The sequence below is a fragment of the Anastrepha ludens genome, chromosome 4 (assembly GCF_028408465.1).
Source record: "Anastrepha ludens isolate Willacy chromosome 4, idAnaLude1.1, whole genome shotgun sequence".
Taxonomy (NCBI): Eukaryota; Metazoa; Arthropoda; class Insecta; order Diptera; family Tephritidae; genus Anastrepha; species Anastrepha ludens.
The window spans coordinates 54,003,872-54,027,338 of NC_071500.1; the positions used below are offsets into that span (position 1 = coordinate 54,003,872).

General features: G+C 38.2%; 1 protein-coding gene across 4 annotated transcripts in view; it reads right to left on the reverse strand.

The window, feature by feature from the left end:
* The window catches only part of LOC128862392 (uncharacterized), a 118,208-nt gene that overhangs the window by 53,291 nt on the left and 41,450 nt on the right, over window positions 1-23,467 (reverse strand). For 3 of the 4 annotated variants that reach the window (XM_054100973.1, XM_054100970.1, XM_054100972.1), the window contains one exon: window positions 13,913-15,215. The exons of the other annotated variant lie outside the window; for it this stretch is intronic. In XM_054100973.1, the coding sequence (XP_053956948.1) occupies window positions 13,913-13,983 (71 nt within the window). In that variant the 5' untranslated portion in view covers window positions 13,984-15,215. The remainder of the gene's footprint in view (window positions 1-13,912; window positions 15,216-23,467) is intronic. 4 annotated transcript variants of the gene reach the window in all.

Consider the following 23,467-nt stretch of genomic DNA (forward strand, 5'->3'; position numbering starts at 1 on the left):
AGTATTTTAAAAATAACCGAATATATTTCAATTTAAAAACTCTATACCAAACCTTTGAACATTGAATTTTTTCTGTTTACTTCTTATTACCATAAAAATTTACGACAATGTCCAAATTAATTGTAGTAATCTTAACCTACAGATACGTACATATATATTTGTAAATTAAAATACAAGCACACTAGTTGCTAGGACCTTGAGTACCATTTAAAAAAAAATGTAATGGAATTCGTCAAGAAATCACCCTCAATAAATTCTAAGTTTTACGTACGTTTGAAAATTTTGCCTATGCTTGATATGTGTAAAAAGTTTCATGATGTTTTATTCTTGGTTAGGTAAATGAATAAAAAAGTTAATGAACCCCTTCTTTACATACTTAATGAGATTAATTTCTATATGCTCCCTAAAAATTTAAAACACTTTAAACCATTGGCCTAATACAAGATTGATTTACTTCTACAGAGTGATTCACTTGCCGTTAAGAATTCAGTTTGATAATACAAAAATGTAAATAAAAGGCACATGAATATTTTTCAAAGAATTTCTTTATTGGAAAGAGTAAATCTCGTCATGGAATACAATTTTATTAAAGTGAACCACAGCTTTTCTGTCAAACCAATTTTTCAACACATTTTCGTGAGCTTGGGCACATACTTGTACATATCTCACTAATGGCAATTTGTATTTAATGTTTCAACTAAAAATTGATTTAATGGAATTATCCCGTAGACTTTCGAATGTTTTTAACATTTTTTTACTTTGTTCACGCGAAAAGAGATCCCTTTTTTGAAGGTCTACCCGTGTACTAAATTTTTGACAGATCAAGGATGTTAGTTTGGCTGTTATATGTAGATAAACAAATCAATAGTTCAAATTTTAATCGCTAGATACTAATCATTATGGTATAACTACGCCGTAGCCGAATGCGTTGGTGCGTGAGTACCTTTCGAAATTCAGAGAGAACGTAGGTTCGAATCTTGGTGAAAGACCAAAAACAAAAAATTAAGAAAAACAATTTTCTAGTAGCAGTCGCCCCTCAGCAGACAATGGCAAACTTCTGAGTGTATTTTTGCCATGAAAAAGCTATTCAAGAAATACAATTTTCTAGTAGCAGTCGCCCCTCAGCAGACAATGGCAAACTTCTGAGTGTATTTTTGCCATGAAAAAGCTATTCAAGAAATACAATTTTCTAGTAGAAGTCGCCCCTCAGCAGACAATGGCAAACTTCTGAGTGTATTTTTGCCATGAAAAAGCTATTCATAAAAAATATTTGCCGTTCGCAGTCCGCTTAAATCTGTAGGTCCCTCCATTTGTGGAAAAACATCAAGCCGCACGCCACAAATAAGAAGAGTTTAGGCGCCAATTATATATATAAATTAATGTACTATAGCATATGAAAATGTATCCAAATATGTTTTAAACTCTTAATACTTTTATATAGGTAATTTGTGCACTGCATTAAATAACTAAAGCACAAGGAACTATTGACAAATTGCGACAACTCAGTTTAAATTTTAATTTTCATTTTTTTTACTACAAATATATTTCATCTTGCTACAAATCCAAGTTTCTAACTATAAGCAAATTAATTTTTTTTTTAATTTTCAAGGAAATTTGACACTTTGTAATCAAAATTTTAAAAAACATTTTATGTATACAGTTTCATAGTTAATAATGAGTAAGTTTAAATAGGCTTAAAAATCGCATTTATTTTTGCAAACTGTTTTTTTTTGCTGACATTGTCTTCCATATAAAAAAATGTCGAGCATTGTTTATAAGAAAAAATGCAGACGACAGCAGAAGGAAAAAAATGAAAAAAAAACTGGTTTTACGGAAAATTTTTATAATTTTTTTCTTCTTCTTTTTCTTTTATGTACTTTTCTTCACACAATTTACATATATAAATGAAAATTTACATACATAATTTTATTATTGCTCTTCCGTTGATTTTGAAACCCAGCTTTCGCGCTATTTCTTTGGTGGCCCGGCCTGCGTCTTCCAGATGTTATACAGTTTCTCGCTATTCTAATAATCCTGGCCTTAATTTGCACAAAGCTTAAAACTTGGATTAATGGGTCAAAAAATCAATTTTTTTTCGATCAATATTACGAAAGTCTAGGCTCTTAAGAATATACTGTCAAATTTTTGTAAGGATATTACTAGTATTTTCGTTTCTACAGTCGTTTTAGCAGGTAGAGTCAGACTTTAAACTCAATTATCTCAACACTACTTTTTGCGGCCTGGAGTCATATTATTATTTCGTAAAAACCTGAGTTTTAGAGTGTCATTAAAATATGCGCTATTTTTTTTTTTTTTTTTGTTTGTTTTTATAGTTATTGTACGAGACATAACTATAGTCATACTGATTAATCATTTTTTTAGTTTTTGAGTTTCAGATAAATAGTAGAGCCAAAATCGACAACACGGTCAAGGTCTGGAGGGTCAACTTCAGCGTAATTTTTAAAATTATTAAAATTAAAAAAAAAAATCTTTTTTTCATTTTTGTATGTAAAAGAAGTTAAAAAAAAATGTTAATTTTTTTATTGTACAATAAAAAAAAAATCCTGAAAATACCAAATACTAAATTTTCGAGCTCTAGAACACTGGGACCACTTAAACGCTTTCTGTATGAGAAGTACATAACTATATTTTAATAATAAAATTACTACAATTAAATAAGCAACAAATAAATTGTTAGAACTTGCCCTAGGGCTACGGCTATTTAACGCAGTATAGGTTCTAGTTCAGGTGGCGCAAAATTAATCATCCAATTGAATAACTTTTGTATAAGGAACACCTTTATTTTGACCTTTACGCTCTCCATAGCTCGTCTGTTTGTATACTGCAGCTGTCTAGGTCCCAAGTGAAATATGTATGACAGAATTTGCAAAATTTATAAATTTTCGGATAGAGTGATTAATTTTGTTCTCAGCGAAAAGTATAGACTCAGCATACTTTTAGTTAATGGTTATTTGTTGTTAAAGTGCAAATTCGCTTCCACAAATCCACTTCTATACCGTGAGTGCCAACGTTTGCGCCCCAATGACACCAATAAAACTGAAGGCGTTAATTGACGGATCAGCAGAAAACTCGACAGCCCTGTGATAGATAATAGTTCGGACTCCTATATGAAATTTGTAATGGGACCACTTGGATACAATACACTACAGATAAATATCGAATACCCAGAATAATTAGATATAGAAAAATATTGGCTTAAAGCTTAAGCGCTGTTGGACGTAATACTGCAGACATATTACTAAAATAATGTCTTGGATAACAGTTTCTGTTTAAATGTGGTACCTACCTCGTATGTTACCCACCAAAAAAAAAATGTTACACTGCAACGAACTTAATATGAAAAACTTTATAACCTACTACAAGCTCTTTTTGCGACTTTTTCTTATCTGTAGGGCAGATCGCCTCCGCGTGGTGCACCCTGGGTAGCGCTAAATGATCTGCGGCCTCAACGGCCTCCTGAACGATGACGACCTCCCCTCGCTTTTTCGGATTTGGACAAATTCTTTTCACTACTTTTTCGACTTTTTCTGACCCCTGTGCTGGTAGTCGCGGCATTCTGTCACCTGAGTATGCTGAGGTGAAACTCAGCAGAAATGGCTGATGGGCTAATGACGTGACTGCCCCCGTCCCGTTAAAACCCTGGCAGGCCTCGGAGTACGTTCCAAATCCGTAGCCATTGGGTTGGCGGTGTAGGTGCGGTTGAGACGACTCCCGTCTTTGTGTCCGGTCTGGCTCTGAACGCATGCCCCATAAGGACATGCGTCAACCCTCGCATGGCCTCCCTGCTATGGCACAGACAACCATGGGACCATTTAAGGACGACTACACACTACGGGTTTGGATAGCGGCTTCGAGTGGGGACCCAACAACAACAACAATGAACAATAACAATAACAAAAACAAAAACACAACAACAACAAACAATAACAACACAATAACCCTGCAGAAAGCTTCAGGGGGTAGCGGGAGTTCGGAACCGAACCCCAAAACCACCTCTCTCAGGACTGGAGGAGGGAAATCACCTCCCAAAAAACCCACGCCCCGGGGGGTAGTCTCTAATGGGGGTAAGTCGTCGGAATCGACGAGTAGGGCAGTGACCAAGGGGGACACCGGGGGAAAGTCGGAACCGGCTTTCTCCATAAATTCGGGGGTTAAAGGTGGAAACCCACCTTTAATAGGTAGCGGATCACAGACGGAACCGTCTGTGACTCCTGGAGCAGTGGCGCTGGATGGGGTAGCCAGCACCAGCAAAGGACTTTCACCTAGCTTTCCGGGGACTTCGGGGGTATCTCTTCGGGGACCCTCTGTTAAGCCTAAACGGCAGCCTGGACAGAGTAAGCGGTCCTTCTCTGACCATCGTATGGCTACCAGGATCCTGGAGCGCTACGGTGGCCAGAATGACCCTCAGTTATCTGAGAGGCATTCTCAGACGCTCGAGTGGGCCAGGAAGGTGGTCAGAGGAGCAGAGGAGGGCAGCGGAAAGGGAGTGGAAGCGAGCGCTCCACACCCGGGCTCGGGAGTAAAAAGGCAACGCTCCCAGGAGGAGGACGTCTCCCAAGAGAAGAGACCCAAGATTGGTGGTGGCCCACCAAAATCGTTTAGCGAAGTCGCTAAGCAGGCGGGCTCCATCATTCTCGGGGTGATGGACAGCGGTAGAGAAGACGGCGCTATCTCTAGGGAGGAGTGGAAGAGGGTAGCGTCCGCCATCTCTGCCGTATTCATGAAGGTGGTGAGGGAAAACCCTGGACCACCTCCAAGCTGTGAAAGTGCCGGATGGCACTACGGTTCCTACAAGAGAATCGTCTGCGCTGACGAACGGTCAGCTTCGATGTATAGGGCGGCAGTAGCCTTGGTGGGAGAGGTATGGGAGGGAGCCAAGCTGAAGGTAGTGGACAGAAGGGATCTACCTGTGCGTCCGCGAGCACGTGTCTGGCTCCCCTCCGAACCCTCTGCTTCGAAGGAGATGGAGGAAATCCTCCGCTACTGTAACCCCAAACTTCCCACGCACAACTGGAGGGTGGTTAAGGTGGAGAAGACTGAGGGATCCTATCGGCAAGCGCTGATTCTGCTGAATGCAGAGTCTCTCAGTCCTCTTGCTGAAGCAAAGGGGGTCATCAACTATGGCTTCGAGAAGGTAGTCCTTAAGGTCTACCAAACCGATGCCAGAGGAGATGCCCCCGCACATCCGGAAGTGCTGGGAGAAGCAAGGCCCACAGTAGAGGAAGCTCCTGTGGACATGGAGGTAGATTCCGTCACGTCGGAGGGTGACAATGCTGATGACGTCCGCTCTTTACCGGGGTCCGTCATAAGCATCGGGTCGTTCTTCGACAGGGCGGAGGAGGAGAGGCTTCTGGCCTCGGAGAGCGAGGACGCCGTCCTGGAGGTGATGGAGAGGATCCTGGAGGATGAATATTCTTCAGATAAATCTTCAGCACTCTAAGGCGGCGTCCGCCAACCTACTTATCCACCTTGAGCAAGGTGGAGCTGATATAGTCCTGATTCAGGAGCCGTGGCTGAGCAGCAACGGCATTTCTGGGCTCAGGACGAAAAGCTACAAACTGGTGGCGTATAGCAGGACAGGTAAACCAAGATCCTGTATACTCATCAGGAGGGAACTTAACGCATTTATTTTGCCTAATTTCAGCAATGAAGACATTGTGACGGTGAGTCTGGAGGGCCCGGCTGGAAAGCTATGGCTGATGTCCGTATATATGGCACACGATGACGAGGTGGAACCACCTCCGGCGCTGCTAAGGGAAACCCTGGCTGAAGCAAAACGCAGGAAAATCGGCGTTATCATAGGCACTGACGCGAACTCCCATCACACCTGCTGGGGAAGTTCTAACATCAATGCACGAGGTGAGTCACTTTTTGATTATATTTTAAACGAGGACTTGTTTATATGTAACAGGGGTAAGGACCCCACTTTTATTACCGCAGCCAGAGAAGAGGTGCTTGACCTTACTCTGGCTTCTTCCTCACTGATAAACCGAATCTCCGATTGGAGGGTGCTAAACACTCATTCCTTCTCGGACCATAGGTACATTCAGTTCTCTCTCACTCAAACTCGTCCAATAAGATCCCCCTACAGGAACCTGAGGAGGACGGACTGGGATGCATATTATAGAAATTTGCTGAGCTTACTCCCCAAGGCACCGGGAGGAAATCTAGATCTATCGGAAGAAACGATCGACGAACTGGTGGAAACTTTCACCTCAGCTTGCAACACGGCCTTGGAAACTTCTTGTCCAATAACAGTTTTTCCCAGGAAGGAAAAACCGCCCTGGTGGACAACGGAGCTATCTGAGCTTAGGGCCTCATGCAGACGCCTTTTTAACAGGGCTAAAAGAATTAGGTCTCCCTCGGGATGGGAACTGTATAAAGCAGGGCTAGGAATATACAAGTCCGAAATTAGGAAGGCTAAGAAGGACTCCTGGAGAAGCTTCTGCGAAAGCGTAGAGGGCTGCCATGAGTCCTCCAGGTTTAGACGAGTACTCACGAAGAGTTCCGCTCCCTTGGGGTACCTAAGAGACGAATCGGGGCGTTGGGCGATGAGCGGCGAGGAGTCACTGAAGTTACTTCTCGACGCCCATTTTCCGACGAGCCCAGCACCTAGCAGCACCGGCCTGGATAGCATTTCAACTTGCATTCCGGACCGGGGCTGGTTGCTGGATAAGCGTCGCCTGGCTTGGGCCATTGACTCCTTTAGGCCCTTCAAGTCTCCTGGTCCTGACGGCATCATTCCTGCCCAACTACAGAAATGTGTGGAGGTATCATGCCGTTGGTTGAGCCCCATCTATGCGAGCTGCGTAGCCAGGGGCTACATACCAAGATCATGGAGGGCCGTGAGGGTTGTCTTTATACCCAAGGCAGGTAAGAGCTCGCACGTCTCCCCTAAGGACTTCAGACCAATTAGTCTCTCATCTTTCTTACTGAAAACCCTTGAGAGACTGATTGACCTGCACATAAGAAGCGAAATTCCTCGGGGTCGACTGTCGCATACTCAACATGATTATTGCAAGGGTAGATCGGTGGAATCTTGCCCTACATACAATCGTGGAAGAAATCGAAGAGTCTCTTCTTCAGAAGGAGTTTGCGGTAGGCGCCTTCCTCGACATTGAGGGGGCTTTTAACAACGTCCTTCCGGAGGCAATTACCAGGTCTCTAGGTAAACTAGGGGTCGAAACCGACCTTATAAGACTTATCCACAAAATGCTTAGCGACAGAACTGTCACGGCAGAGTGGGGCGGTATCTCCCTCCACCGGCAGGTGAGTAGAGGCACTCCGCAAGGTGGGGTTCTCTCACCATTCCTCTGGGTTGTTGTTCTAAATGATCTGTTGGAGGAGCTGGTGAAGGGAGGCTGCAGGGTAATTGCCTACGCGGATGACGTGGCACTAATTGTTAGAGGAAAATTTTTGGATACTCTGTACAACTTGATGCAGGGATATCTGAATGCAGTTGTTAGATGGGCAACGGATTGTGGCCTGTCGGTGAATCCTCTTAAGACGGAGCTCGTCCTATTTACGAGGAAATATAAAATACCCAGAGCTCAACTTCCCTCACTAGGGGGCGCTCCTCTGATGCTTTCTGACAAGGTGAAGTACCTTGGTATTATTCTTGACAGCAAGCTTACATGGAAGCCCAATATTGAGGAAAGGGTGAGGAAGGCAACAATCGCCTTGTATGGGTGCAAGGGCGCAATTGGCAAAAGATGGGGCCTCTCGCCTCGAGTTGTTTTCTGGCTGTATAATACCATTGTAAAGCCTATCTTGTTATATGGAGTCATAGTCTGGTGGAACTCACTAGAGAAGACGACATTGGTGAAGAAGCTGGAAAGAGTTCAGAGGTCGGCACTCATTGGAATCAGTGGGGCGCTTCGAACGACTCCTACTCTGGCGCTCAACGCAATGTTAAATGTGGTACCCGTAGATATCGCAGGCAGAACTGCCGCTACACGTACCGCAATCAGACTGAGGGGCTGGAGCTATAAGCTCAATCTCCCTTATGGGCACTCAAGCATCCTTAGAAACTTTGACTTCATCCCTCTGTCAACAGACCAGTGTATACCCTCATTTAGTCCAACCGGAACATTCACCACTCACATCCCGTCAAGGGAAGAGTGGACGGGGGGCTACACTTGGGGGCAGGGCCTGGTGAACTTGTTCACGGATGGATCGAAGTTGGAAGGAAAGGTTGGCGGAGGAGTCTTTTGCGAAGGGCTCCCCGTCAGACTAAAATTCAGGTTACCGGACCACTGCAGTGTGTTCCAGGCAGAGGTAGCCGCAATCAAGGAGGCAGCTGATTGGCTGCTCAAATGTGTACTAACAGTCAAGAAGGTAAATATTTACTCCGATAGCCAAGCGGCAATAAGGGCCCTCGGGTCTATGACGGTGCATTCGGAATTGGTCAAGGAATGCTTGACCTCACTTTCGACTGCGTCCGAATTCTTTGACATCAGCCTCATCTGGGTTCCCGGTCACAGCGACATTGCGGGAAACTGTGAGGCGGATGAGCTGGCTAGACAAGGGACATGTGAGGTGATTTCCCCGCGGAGGGAGAAAATTGGAATCCCCCTGACTACCTGCGGTCTGCTCCTGGAAAGATGGGCATCGCGCAAACTCAGCGAGCGCTGGGAAAATGCACAAACGTGCAAAGTCGCGAAATCCTTCTGGCCACGTGTGGACCGAAGGCGCTCGGGTGAGCTTCTGAGGCTGACAAAATATCAGCTCTCCAATCTAGTGGGTTCTCTCACAGGACACAATGCGCGAGGAATGCATGCTGTGAGACTTGGAATCATCTCGAGTCCTTTCTGTGCTGGATGTATGGAGGATGAGGTGGAATCATCTCAGCACCTTCTCCTTAGCTGCCCTGCCCTGGCGGGGCTAAGATTCAGGCATCTTGGCTCTTATTTCTTTGCCACGCCTGCTGAGATAGCTGGCGCTGACATTAAAAATCTGATGAGTTTCATCAGCAGCATTAAGCGATTGACGCAAACATAGTCATCGTTCATAATCCGCACGCTCCTAACCTTCCCATCACCACCTCTCCCCGCCCTCTCCCTGCACCTCAGCGGTCCTTCCCCTCTCCTCACTTCCTTGACAATGGTATCACAAAGGACGAATCTCTCTTCGTCCAAGTGTGCCCACTCCCTGGGCAACCATACTAACCTAACCTAACCTATATGAAATGAAATTTGCTCATGTAATATTTTGCTAATACCCCCACTTAATTCGCGCATAACACTAAGGGTAACCCCTCACAGGTGAATAATTTTTATACAATAATCTTCCTTCAGAACTACATAGAGAATGTATCGTTATTCAAGTGTACAAATGGCATAAACAAAAATGTTCTACCAATGCATGCAAAACCCAAATTTTAAAATATGATACTTCAGCATCTAGCAGGTCCATTTACTGCATTCTACAACCTGACTATGACTCGAAATGGACGGTAAGTATATATTTAAAAAATAACAAAAATCTCTACTATAGTGACAGCCAGCTGATGAACACATAAATTGTGCACAACGTTTGGATATACATATGTACATATATGAAAGATGAGAGTATTTAGGCGACCGCTATGGATGAGTGTATTTGTGCGTAACATTCTGGCAGTACGTGCTGAATTCGATCTTTACTGCGGAAAACATGAAATCGATAGAAAAATGAATAAAATTGTTTTCTTTACGGTCAACCTTATGATAAATTTGCTCTGGTACCCTGAAAATCATTTGCATATTACGCACCTACTTTTAGGAAAGTAGGCACACCACAAATCGGAGAAAGAACTCGGGCTAACACTTGCCAATGATGTACATACATATACGTCAAACTACTAATAAAGAAATTTGAGAGAAATACAAACCTAGGAATTAGGCAATTTTTAGAAACAATATCAATATATTTATTATATTTAAATACTTCCTTTTTGATATGTTGGCTGAGTTAAAATATATAAGGTGATTGAAAAACTTTCTTTTTATTTATTTTACTGATAAATAGGTAAGCTAATGCAACTGTTGTACTTAATAACTTCATAAGCATATCATACTCTTATGTACATATGTTAATTAGGACTTTTACTAACCTAATTTTGATCGATAATGATACACATTTTTTCCATTAGTAATCATTACCGCACAATGCGGTGTAACCGACGCCGTAGCACTTCACTGTACTTACCTATCGTTAAGCAACGATGACGAATACTCCCAATGTTTTCATCATTTACACAAAGATATGTATTGGTTTGTACACAGTGCCGGATGCAGAAAATAACCTACGCTTACCACCAGTGGTATTCAAAAGCTACACGGTTTTGTATTTTGTAGCACTTTTTTTGAATTTAAACTTAACCCAGAAATACCCAATGGTGTACTAACTGTAAACACTTATTTTTTCAGCGATTTGCTCAACAAAGTGTATGGATAAAAAAATTGTTTAAACTCTCTTCATGCCAGTTTGCACTGTAGGCTCGTCGGCATATCTGGGTTAAAGAAAATCCTGTGACGTGAAGTATTACTACATAGCCGTTATATATACTTCTACACTCGTACATATAGTAAACTGAAAATACGAAAAAAACCATGTTTACCTGCATATAAAATTAGGGCCTCCATTGGCAGCAAAACTGATCTAAATATCTTTGGAATATAAATTGAGACTAAACTCCGACGCAGAGTGGAATAAACTTCAACTTTCGTGGGTGAATGGGCACTGTCATATTTGGTAGAATTGATAAACAGTGGTTCTTTCGAGCATTTTGAATATTGAGCATTTGGACCAAAGTCAATTTTTGGCGCTAAGCATAGCGCGAACAGTCGGACACATTAAGAGTTTTATTAATAAAGCTGGTGAGAGCCATTGGTGCAGTACCTTCAAAACAACCAAATGTTTCCTAAAAAAGCAAGACAAGACGGTAGCAAAATTCTTTCTCTTCTTTCAGAGATGAAGACAGTGCAGAATATTTTCTTTGCCGCTGAACGGTCTTTGCTAGACCGATGGGCAATGAATTCGCATCCTACCAGTATGTCTCTTAACCTCTCCCTCTCGACCTTAATTCTAATGGATGATATTGCTTGAATGCTTGGAAACATCAAACCATTCAAAATTCTATTCATTCCATTCTGAATCATTCTTTATCAGTAATAACTTTAAATAACTTTAAGCGGAGCTGGTGTAAAAATTATTATTGATATATCTTATTCACCTAAGAACTTGATTAAATACTATTTTGAAATGATTACGTCCATTGTAAAATTGAAATGTATCAAAAACTATTATTGAATACTAGTAAAGATTTACAAGCTCCGACCAATTTTTGAAGCGGAACACCCAGAAGTTGTTTCTAACCATGCTGGCGTTGTGTTACGCGTGTGATCCACATTGTGTTCAGATGGTACGCGCGAAAAAATTAAGTCAAAACTGCTTTATGGCAAAGAGAAGAAACCCCTCGCAAGTTGCGGGCCAATTCGATACTAATGACTTTCTCTGCAGGGTATTTGAAATCTATCTTGATTATTTATTCACGGCTTCTCGGGAAATATGAGTATCCGACCACATAACAAACAAACAATATTATTATGTTTGCATGTATTGTTATACCCGCGGGTACTAGTGTGCAAAAGGGTATTATAATTTGACTCCTATAACGGATGTATGTGACAGCATAAAGGAATCGAGTTAGATATCGATATAAATATAAACCAAAAGGCTTGGAATGAGGAAAGGAGTATATTTAGCATTGATTGTGCGTCCGTTTGTCTGTGCGTTTGTCAGTCCGTGTGTACGATAACTCGCGCGAAAATTAATATATTTCAATGGAACTTGGTACACATTTTACTCTTTGCCCAAGGTGTTTTGCTATTCGGCCGATAACCATGCCCACCTCCCATACAAAGGTAGTTTTCAATCAAGCAAAAAACGAGATATCTCTGTTCTAAATAAAGCAAATAAACCCTAGAAAATACGACGTAATTGAAATTTAGGAAAATTACCCGTCTTGGCGTGAATGTTGGCGTAAATTCGCCCAAGCTTTGTACTCGTATTTTTCCCAACTTCATTTAGAACCGACGTATGTAATTATTATTGAGATCGGATTAAAACCACACCCAGGTTTTATATCATAACTTAACACTATTTTTTTGTCCGTTTGTCTGGTGTTACACAACAAAATGGTGCGGAAGCGCTAGTTGGATTCAGGATGAATTACCACTCTAACCAACTGGTGTTACAAGCTATTCTATAGTCTCTTAGTTTGTTTGATTCCAAAAATTAACAACCAGCCCAAATTGAATTTTACTATAATGTGTCGGTTGCTGTAGCCGAAAGGATTGATGCCCGACCACCATTCGGGAGTTAGTTCGAATTCCGTGAATGAACATCAAATAATAGAAAAAGTTTTTTCTAATAGCGATCGCTCCTCGGAGACAATACCAAACCTCCAAGTGTATTTTTGCCATGAAAATGCTCCTCATAAAAACCATTTGCCGTTCGGAGTCGGCTTAAAACTGTAGGTTCCTCCATTTGTGGAACGACATCAAAACCGATCTGGAGCTCGGTCACACACCAAACGAAAGTGTACGCGCCAATTACTTATTTATGTAATTTTATAATGTGCGCAAGTACACGAACCGAATTTGGCCCTCCTTACTTGGATTTATTTGCTTTTCTGAGTAAGTTAATTCCGCAATGAAGCGTCAACAAAGAGCGAAATGAAATCTCTTAGTTGCACCTATTTGTTTAACTGTGAAGTGTATGAATCATCGATGCAAACTTTTAATAATCACAACTACGCTCAAAACATAAGCAGTGACCTTTCGAAAATTAAATGTTGGTTTTCTTTAATTTGGAAAACACCTGTAATTTTGAATTATTTAATGGCAAACACGTGGACCAAAAAACTTGTTTATAAAAAATATACGCATTGGTTGGTTCCCGACTTCATACTCATTTATAGGGTAGCATTATTTTCTAGTATACGAAATAGAAGCTCAAACGAAAGAATATCAACCGTTAAGAGATTTTTATTCAAACGAACAAAATATTCAATAGTTTTTGTTTGAAACAAGTTTTATTCACATAAATCAACAAGTTTCTAAAGTAAACAATTTTAGTCTGACATTCATAAGCGCGGCTCATACATATACATACATACATACATAACTACTTACAACAACATATAACTACATCAATTTTAACACGATATAGGAAACAGCATATCAACTACCCTTTACAGTGCTTAAGAGAAACCAAACCAATACAGATCGGTGCGCTCTGATTTTGGTTCCTATGACCTACATATTTGAAAACATTAAACCCAAGCAGTACGCCGCTGGGCTTTTATAGCAAAGTTTACTAGTTTTATAGCAGAGGAGCGTCGCTTTTCCGTGCAGCTCACCCTTGAATTTTTCTTTCGATTATGCAACCACTGCATAGTTTTCCAGACTGAAGTGGCAGTCAACATGGAGGCTGTGGACCATAGGAATGCTAAATTAAAAGTATAGGTTGTGGTTTATTAGATTAAGAAGAATATAACAAATGGGCTGAAAAGTCCCGGACCCAACACATAGATGGAACTAGTTTTAAACGCATTCACCTCTTATTCAGTTAGTACTAACATTAAAACGACATCTGTTTAAATTTCAATATATTCTATTCATTAGTTCATGAGTTATTGTGCTAAGAGTGACGCTACTTTTGTTATTTTCAAAAAAAAGGGAATTTTTGGAATGGAAAAATTGAAAAAAAATCGTGTTTTAATTTTACACTGATTTTTGATGAGGAAAAATACTGTTCAAGCGAAGCAAAATTTAATGCGGGGAAGAAATCTCAAAAGACGATGTTGTTGTTGCAAAAATATAAATATAATAAATACTATACTTACTTCCATAGAATGCGCCAAAAGCAGCCAAAGTTGCTACCATTAGGCACTTCACCAGCATATGAGACCGTCATATTTCAGCTTTTATAAAATACTATCTATATAGGATGACTGCAGTAAAGGAAGAGGAAACTGTGCAGCAGCTCAGGAACAATCAGAAACTGTTTAGGAATAAAGCGACAAACTTTGCACTTATCAGCAATAGGTAATGATCAACTCGTAAATTGATGGTCGGCAACAGGAATAATCTTAACGCTAGCGGTGTACGGCCAATAACATCGTCTCGTATTATTTGTCATTTGCTGTTGTAGTTCTAGGTGAGCTCGCTATTTGCTGTTTCTTCGCTATTTAGCAGCAGTTGGCTTCTGTTCACAATCTTCCCCCTGTTGCTGACGCAGTTAACTCAAAAATGTGGCAAACAAGCGTCACCGTAACCGTCGCCACCATCACCATTACCGCCACCAATAATGCCGAACAGGTGAATTAATTACGATGATACGTGCCGCTGAACTACACCAACAGCGATTGTCCGTCGCATTAAGTTGAGCGAATGACGACGAATGCAACTGGACACGGAAAATTGAATTTGTATTGCAAAACGAATTTTCTACGATTGTCCCGCACGCGAGGTACGAGTACAGGCTCACTCACGCCTCATTATCGGAATTCCAACACGTCTGCGATGCGGGTCTTTTGGTTATTTTATTGTATTTCTATTATTATTTCTTTTGTTTTACGTGTGTAATGTTGTTTTGTATATGTGTGTATGTGTGTGCATTTATAAATGCATATAGTTAACAAAATTTTGTTGCTTTGACTTTAGGCGAGCTCGTTACTTTTTCTGTTTTGTTTATCGTTAATTTTGATGTTTTTGTTATTTTCTTGTTGTTGCTGTTAATGTTTAAATCACTTACTATTAACAATCACTTATGTTGATTTTAGACATTGATTGGTTAATATATTTTTTAGGTAGACATGCACATATTCAAACTTAATTACATACACATACACACAAATTGAGATTATATATTCACTATTTTGAAATGGACTTAATTTTTATTGTTGAATGGCATTAATGTTAAAAATTATTGATTCCTGACACTTTCAAATGCATAATCGACATTTTTTCTACTAATCTTTAATTTCACTTTTATCTGTTTTATCCAAAAAATTTCTTTTTTTTTTAATTAGTTTTATGTATCTCTTGACATATATTTTTTTATTTATGAAATAAATTAATTTTCACTAAACGCAAGCATATCATATTTTTCCCATTGCATAATTTTCGCGGTTGATGTTGAAATTTCTGTAATGATAAAAAATATTAATTTTAATTGAATTGCATTACAAAGTTGTACAAATACAGGGTGTTCAAGGTACAGGCATATTTTTAAATTATATATAATTTTAACGGTTAAATACTTTTACCACAAAAATATTTATAAAGAAATATTTTCTAATTTAAGAATATTAATTTTACATACAGCGTCCCTCAATTTGCACGGTACTCGAATTACACGATTTCGCTTTTAATCGATTTTTAAATCATAGGTCTACTTATTATTTTGCATTACGCCATTCATTTTCCAAAACGTCACTCGTAAATATTTAGGTGGCAGCGTGAAAAAGAAGAAACTTCGAAGCCAGTTGTCCTGATTAAATTCTAATAACAGTTGCAAATAGGCAGTTTTCTAGCTTTAAAAATGTCTTTCGTAATAGTGCTTTAACTTTATTAGAGCCCTATTATGTCAACAAAAAGAAAACCCATGGAAGGGAAAACAATCAGTTTGGGGCGAAAAAAATATTTTAAATAAATTTATAGAAATATTTTTGGACAAACTAAAATCTGGACAAAGCTCAACATCCGTAACAAAAGTATATGAACTGAATGAGACGAATCGAATGGAAAAGCTTCTATTCGAAAAAGTGTAGCTGGGGGAACTACTCTGAGAGCAAAATTTTACACATATCATCGAGATGGTTTAAGCTGTGGAAAAAGCTCTCATAATTTGGATCGGTAAATTGATAGATACAAAGCGCTTATTATTTTAGCTCTTTAAAAGAAAAGCAACAATCTCTATCTTTTAAAAAATTTAGTGCAAGCAAGAGATGGTTTGAAAACTAAAAAAAGACACAATCTGAATAAATTTTTTTCTCATTTTTTACGATTATAATGAACACATCTTTGACTTTTCTTTGTCTTCTTTAGATCGTTTTACACGGTTTTCAGGTCTACGGAACATATCGGTCGACTTTTTATGACACTGTGTCTTGTTTTACAGGATTTAGTTTTGCACGAATGTTCCAACAACGTATCTATATAAAAAGAATACATATTTTTCTTGATGCTCTATGGCCAAAAAATTAAGTCACCAATATTTTTATTGCTTCTTTTTTATTGAACACTTATCCGTGCCGCCGACGCTTTGAAAATTACCATTCAATTTTCATACGAAATGCCCAAAAATGATACTAATATTTCTGTTTTTTTTTTCAGTTTCTAAATTACTTAAATTTTGGAGAGATTTCAGGGTCACTACGCAAACAGCGAAACTTTTTTCTTTCAGTGGAAACTCGTGAAAGAAAATTAGAAGAGAAGACTATGAAATATCGATATGTAAACATTTCATATCAAATTTACGAAAAGCTGCATTTCTTCCTCTGCAAATTCAATGGCAATTTGCAAATCGTTGGCGGAACAGTTAAATATTTATTTAATAAAAAACCATCCTAATATTTATATAAACACAGGATAATCTAAATTAACACATATTTTAACCTACTGATAAATACTATTATTTTGACACTGACAGCGATTTACCATTCAAATCTCGGCTATCAGCTACTGTTATACAGTATGTGTCAGAAGAAAACAACAGGTTGTTTCTTGTAATTTCAAGAAATATTTCGTTCTGCATTTTGCTGCATTATAATCCCACTCAAAGGCTACGACCCCATTGCTAACTGAGGTCAGTGTCGTTCGAAACGATCGCCGTAAACGCAACCAAACAAAAATGAGTGTACGCGAAGTACACGAAGCGTTTTGAGGCGGTATTTTTATGCACGCATTCGAAAGGGCCAAAATTATCTTACGCCGTGGCTGTAAAAGTAATTAAAAAATCAAAAAGTTTGTTGTGATGTGGAATTATACCGCTGGGTGTACAAAAATATTGATGACTTTTCCGAGCGCGGCTTGAAGCGAGTGACGACAAAAAAGCAGGATAAAGTGATGGTCTAACTTTTTAAGCGAGACCCTTCTTTGTGACTACGTCAAGCACGATCAGTTCTTGCTAAAAAGGAATAGATGTGAGTATCAACACTATCGAACGACGACTGAAAGAGGTGAACATATCCTACCGTCCCACATCATTAAAGCCACTGCTCTCAGAAAAACACATTGAGAAACAACAAAACAAACAAATGGCGTCACAGTATTGGACTGGCCTTCCCAGTCCCCAGACGCCAGCATCTTTTGGAAAAGATAGTCCACGATTTCAAGTAACTCGTGCGTTAAGTTCGCAAAATCTAGTCCTGTTTGTCGACGCGATACGCAGAAAAGTTTCAAAGAATGCCGAGAAAATGTCAGGCTATACTCCACAACGATGAAGACTACACGGCTTATTGAGTAATTGCGACTCGTAGTTTTGTACATACATAGGTACTTAAATGTAAACATTTTTTTAAATATATGTCTTTTATAATTAATGAATAATCGCGGTTCCATTTTTCTGCCACAGACTGTATCTACACGAAACTTAATGAATCTCACGCTTGAACAACATTTACAAGTATTGCAAACTAATTTCCAAAATAATTAACATATGTTTTCCAAACTGAAAATAAGTTTTTTAGCGGGCTCATTTACATTTCAGCGTCTATGTTCACAAACAAAATTTTCAGATTGGCAAACCAATGCGGGCGCAGAAAGTAACGGCTTTGTGTGGATTTTGGAATAGTGGCATCATTGTCCTATTTTGACAGAGTTATGAATACCAGCTTTTTGTGTATAAAAATTAAAAGTATGAAATTGGGTGATCACGGAGCTTTCAACAATCAAACAATCCACCCTTTGCGTAAAAAGTTGGATTATTTTATTATTAGCCAGCGAAGTCAATTAGCCAGCACAGATCCGCTATACTATTTTTAGGGTATCGTTATGCAAAGTGGCGCAAAATTAATCACACAATTTTGATTTTGAATCACTTTTATAATATAAATAAATAAAACAAAAAAGTATTTTGAGTAATGGAACTCTTTATTTCACGCGATCCATTGCTCGACTGTTTGCATACTGCAAGGGCCTAGTTCTCAAGTGGCAATCTGCAAAAATCGGAAGGATTATACGATAGGATGATTAATTTTGCGCTAAATCGTATACTGACATGATAAATGCGATTACCGTCTCATCCATTCGTTAGATAGAGTCAGTGGTGGGCGATAAGGCAGCGGTAAACTGAGTTGGCCGGATGTATTAAAGTGAAGGCAGTCGTGCCAGCATACATAATTGGAAGTATTGTTTCTAATAAAGTCAAATAAAATATTACTAAAAAAGAAAATAAATGAAGGTTTATTCACACCCAAAAATTCACTTGTTTTTGTATCACCCTGTACTTAACCAATTATCACATATTTTTGTTCTTAGAAATGAGGTATGTATGTACGTATGTAAGTAATTTATGCATAACAACTAAGTAACACATTCTTGAAAAATCGTGTACTTAGAAATGTCATAGTAGAAGTATTAGCTTAATTTATGTGGCCTGTTCAGTTACACAAATTAGTGTTGATTTATTGGGATTTGATATAAATAAGTTGGTTGAATTTGAAATTAGGTAATGTCGTACCGACACCGGGATCCAGGAATTCTACTGAACAAAAATTTCGATCCGAAATTCCAAATTACGAACTTATTTTTATTTGTGCTTTCCGCATCTTGCTTGAGTCTCTCACCCGTTAGAGGTTTACTCTTTCATATTTCTTTTGTAATCAATGCTGGATTTACCGACCCGCAGTATCCAAATATGCTTGCGCGTGACTATCAGGCGGTGGTGTGAGATCGAAACTACATACGGAAGGCAATATTAAATCTACGAGTGAATTTCTGCCATGAAAAATATCTTAGTATGTCTTATAAAAATATGTGCCGGAAATTCTGAATATGTTCAGGTTATACTGATACTAGTAATGGGAATTAGTTTGGAAGTTTTCAATGCGATTATGTTTCCAGTACCAACTGTAATGTTAAGTTAGATTACACAGTTTGCTCTAAAAACCAGTATATCGGTCATCACTATATTGATATAATACCTTTAATATTCATAAGTGCTGCAAATTAAAAGGAAGGATTTACGTTTAACGGCATTTTCCATATTTATCGAATCTTTACTGTAGTTAATAAACTTATCATTCCGTAACTTTCCATCCCATTTCACGATTTTGCATTTAAATTTCAATTAGTCGCATATTAATTTTTTTTATTTTTAAATTTTTGAAAACAATACGAAGGGCATTTGTATACTCATACATCATGCACGTACGATGACATAAAATTCACCGAAATGAATATACTTATAAATTTCGTGAACAGAGAAGTGTTTATATTCAAGCAAAATCGAATTTTGGATTTACAAGCAACGCAAGCTTTTAGCTATGGGATTGTTTGAATATAATGATATATCAGTAAGATGCACAGCTTCCTCTCAGATATTTGACGAAATATGCGCTTGGTAGTAAAATATCCCAATTTGTCTCAAATACCCCACACGAAAAAGTTATAAGACCAACTAAATTGCTTATATTTTTATTATCAGTTTAAGGCTAAGTCTAAGGCTTAACGGCCTAAGGTCAGGGCGGCAGCCACGCCATTCTAAACGCGCCTGCGTTGTAATGCTGGAAAATCCACTCTTCATCGAAATCATCATCAAAAAATGTAATAAGTTCTTCATAAAGAAGTTCTATATATCTACGATACTATTAATTTTGGTGTATATGAAACACATATGTAGATGTTTTGCCTTCGACATCAATGGCTGCCCAAACCAGGACAAGCCACTTCAGAATTAGTTGGTTACGCGCTATTCTATCCTCCTTTTTCTTCCGTTTATCCTGTCAATACATTTGTGAACCTTGTGGACTATCCAGATTGAATTTGGTTTCATCGGCAAAAATTACTATTTCTCTTTCATCTTCCCAAAATTGGTATATTACATTTTTGCAAATGTCAATATGGCCTGTTTATGTCGTGTGGTTAACTTTGGTTTAGATACTCGATATTGGAAAATTTTTCTAATACTGCTTTAGTAGATACCAGCATAATTATCTTGGTTTTATAATACAATGCACTCGCGGTAACTCGAATAGCCGCTAAGTCGAACGACGTGCTAACTCGAACACATTTTTTTCCCTATTGACTAGTTTGTAACTCGAACAATATTAAAGCGCTATAACTCGAACAAAAAAACAAATTTATTTGTACACACATTCTTTTCAAACATGTACATTTTGTACATACATACATATGTAATAGTATATGTATATAAATTATATGTATACTAGTGTATTGTCCATATGAATATTTCGACGTTAATATCCCGTTAGTTTTCTGGGAACAACATCTTGCATTGACCAAATTGCTTTAAATTTGTCATTTGTAGTGTATCAGTGCATGTGAGTAATGGATCGTAAAAGGTTGAAGTGTTTAACATTAAAAGAGAGGGCTGAAGTCCTTAACAAAATTAAACGTGGATGTAGTGTTACTTCTCTAGCGAAGGAATATGGGGTAGCCAAGTGCACCATAAGTCTTATAAAAAAGAAAGACAAGGCAATTTTAAAAGCAGTAAACAACACGTTTTTGGGTCCTGGGAAGAGGAGAACTTTAAAAGCTTCTGAGTTTCCTAAAATGAAAGCCGCTTTATACAAATGGTGTCTGTCCCAAAGAAAAAAGAATTACCCAATAAGTGGACTCATCTTGAAAGAACATAACATGAAAAACATAATTTACAGGTCGAATTTACGCTTTATGATGTTAACAAATGGAATGATGGTGCCGAATTTACCGACACAGAAGTAATAATTGAAACTAGTGATTCTGAGTCTGAGTTTAACAACACAACTGAGCCATGTGAGCGGATATCATCTGAGGAGGCAGTTAGCTCTATCAATAAGGTAATTCAGTGGGCCACAACTGAACAAGTAAGCCCCGCAAAGGTTAACACTCTTCAATTGCTGCGTGAAAAAGTCATATTCAACATTGCTGCAGGCAAGAAAAGACAAACACACATTACAACTTTCTTTTCGGCCTAACTTTTCTGTTAAAGCCGACTTTTTTTGTGTAACTGACACAAAGACTGCCAAATATTTGATGAAAAATATTGAAACGAATTAATTATTTTAAACATATTCATGTTCACATCCATATGTAAATAAATAAATAAATTTAATTGAAAAAAATCGATATCGATGACTGTTTTTTTAACATAGCACACTCAATTGATAAGTCGAACAAATTCGATAAATCGAACAGCGCCTGTTTTAATTAGTTCGAGTTATCGCGAGTGCACTGTAGTTTCTTATGGGATATATCTGCATATGTATGTACAACTAAGTCCAAATGTATATCTAACGAACAACCGTTATATGAATCATCAATTATGCAATCAAAGTGCACTGGTGCCCTCGGGTATAAAAAATAATAGATACTATAAATGGCTCTTAATTAGTCAATTGAAGTATCAATCACTCCGCGCTGACCACTAATTTCTCATGAATTTCCGAAAAAAAAATGAAAAACTTTCCGCACACAGCAATATTCTAAACTTTTCAATGTACAAATACTAATTACATAGTTTTTCGATAGTTAGATGAAACAGCTGATTTGTGTGGATGCCGGAGGCAAAAAAAACTAACAATTGGTGTCACACAATTGTTTTGCATTTAAGTAACGGGTGCTTTTTACGTGTTTTGAAGTCGAATGTGCATAAAAAATAATGAATTTGGCTTTCTTATCTTAAAAACAAAGTGAGCTTTACTAAACGTGCTGATAAACTACGCTTCACTTTAAAGCACTTTTTAACGATTTTCGTTATGTCAGCTGCCTAACAAAAATATATTTGTACCGAACCTATGGCAAAATTGCACTAAAAATATGTGTATTATGTATTTTGTTTAACAACTTTCAAGCCAATCAATGCCGGTAAGCAAAAACATCTGTTCTTTATTTACAGTAGCTTAACTGATTTCACTTAAGTTCACTTCATTCAGAGCCCAACTACAAAATTTAAAGAGTGCTTAGACCACTTATGAGAGAATAAAAATAAGTGCGTCGACATAATGAAGTGAGCTGCAAACCTGGAAGTCTCAGTGTTCAAAAATAATTTCGGCCGTACCTTAGCCATAAACGTAACCATAGCAATCAGCTGTGGTGCTGATCAAACATATGGAAATCATTGTAAACGATTGTAGGTGCCGCATCATAACGCTATAACCATAACTGTAGCCGTATGTATCTATTGAATTTTGGTTTTCCCGTAACCTGTGAAATACATACTTTACATTTATTTTAATATTTGGGATAAAAATTTAAATCTTAGAAATGAATGACGAAAAATTAATTGACTTAGTGGAAAATTATTCGTGTTTTTACGTATCAATATCAGCTATTTATGGTTATGGCATGACTAATCGCCAAATGGTGTAATGTTGCGGCTATGGTTACGACTAAGGCGTTATGCCTGCGGCACCTTTAATTGCAGCCTAATTCACTAATATGTTACAAATACTGGATATACAATTTTGCACTAAGTACTTCATTCAGCATATCCGGTATTACCACCAACAGTCGGAATGCATTGAGGTTTCGAGAATCTTGTGAGAATATTTTTTGCTCCAAAAATGAGTTATTTACATAACGATTAAACCAGAAAATAGTGCCAGTGCTACAGACGGATGGACTGAAAATCCGGTTTAAGTTCACCTTAAACAATATACTAGTATGATCTGATGCAGTGTATAAACATGGCTCACTAAAGGTATATACTGGAAAATATTCGGAACTTACTATCTCGACTAAGATAAATGATAATCGGGTGTAAGCCTTTGCATACTACACAGAAAGTGTTTATTTGAACAGCTGTTGGCCATGTTGTTTAGGCATCATATACCAAGTCAGTAGTTTATTATTCAGTAACTCATACCGAGCCACAAAAGTAAGTTATATGTACGAGTGAGCAGCACGTGCAAATGATTGAGCTCTATTATCTAATTTGAGAGCATAGGAGCCTCGAGCGGAGGTGAAGCGTCATGAGGTGATCGTGAAATTTAAACCAAATAAACTGTTTAAACTTTAAAATACAAAAATGGAATTTCATTAATATCTTATATACAGCTTGGTAAAGTCCATTTTGGGCGCGCCTTGAATGGAAAATCCTATATCAATTCCTGAATCCATAAAATTCCTTTGTTGAAAATTAAAGCAGCGTGGCAATGTAGCAAAGTTTTGACAATTTATTTACTTTTCATTTAATTTTTTTTATTTTTATTTATAATTATATATATTTTATA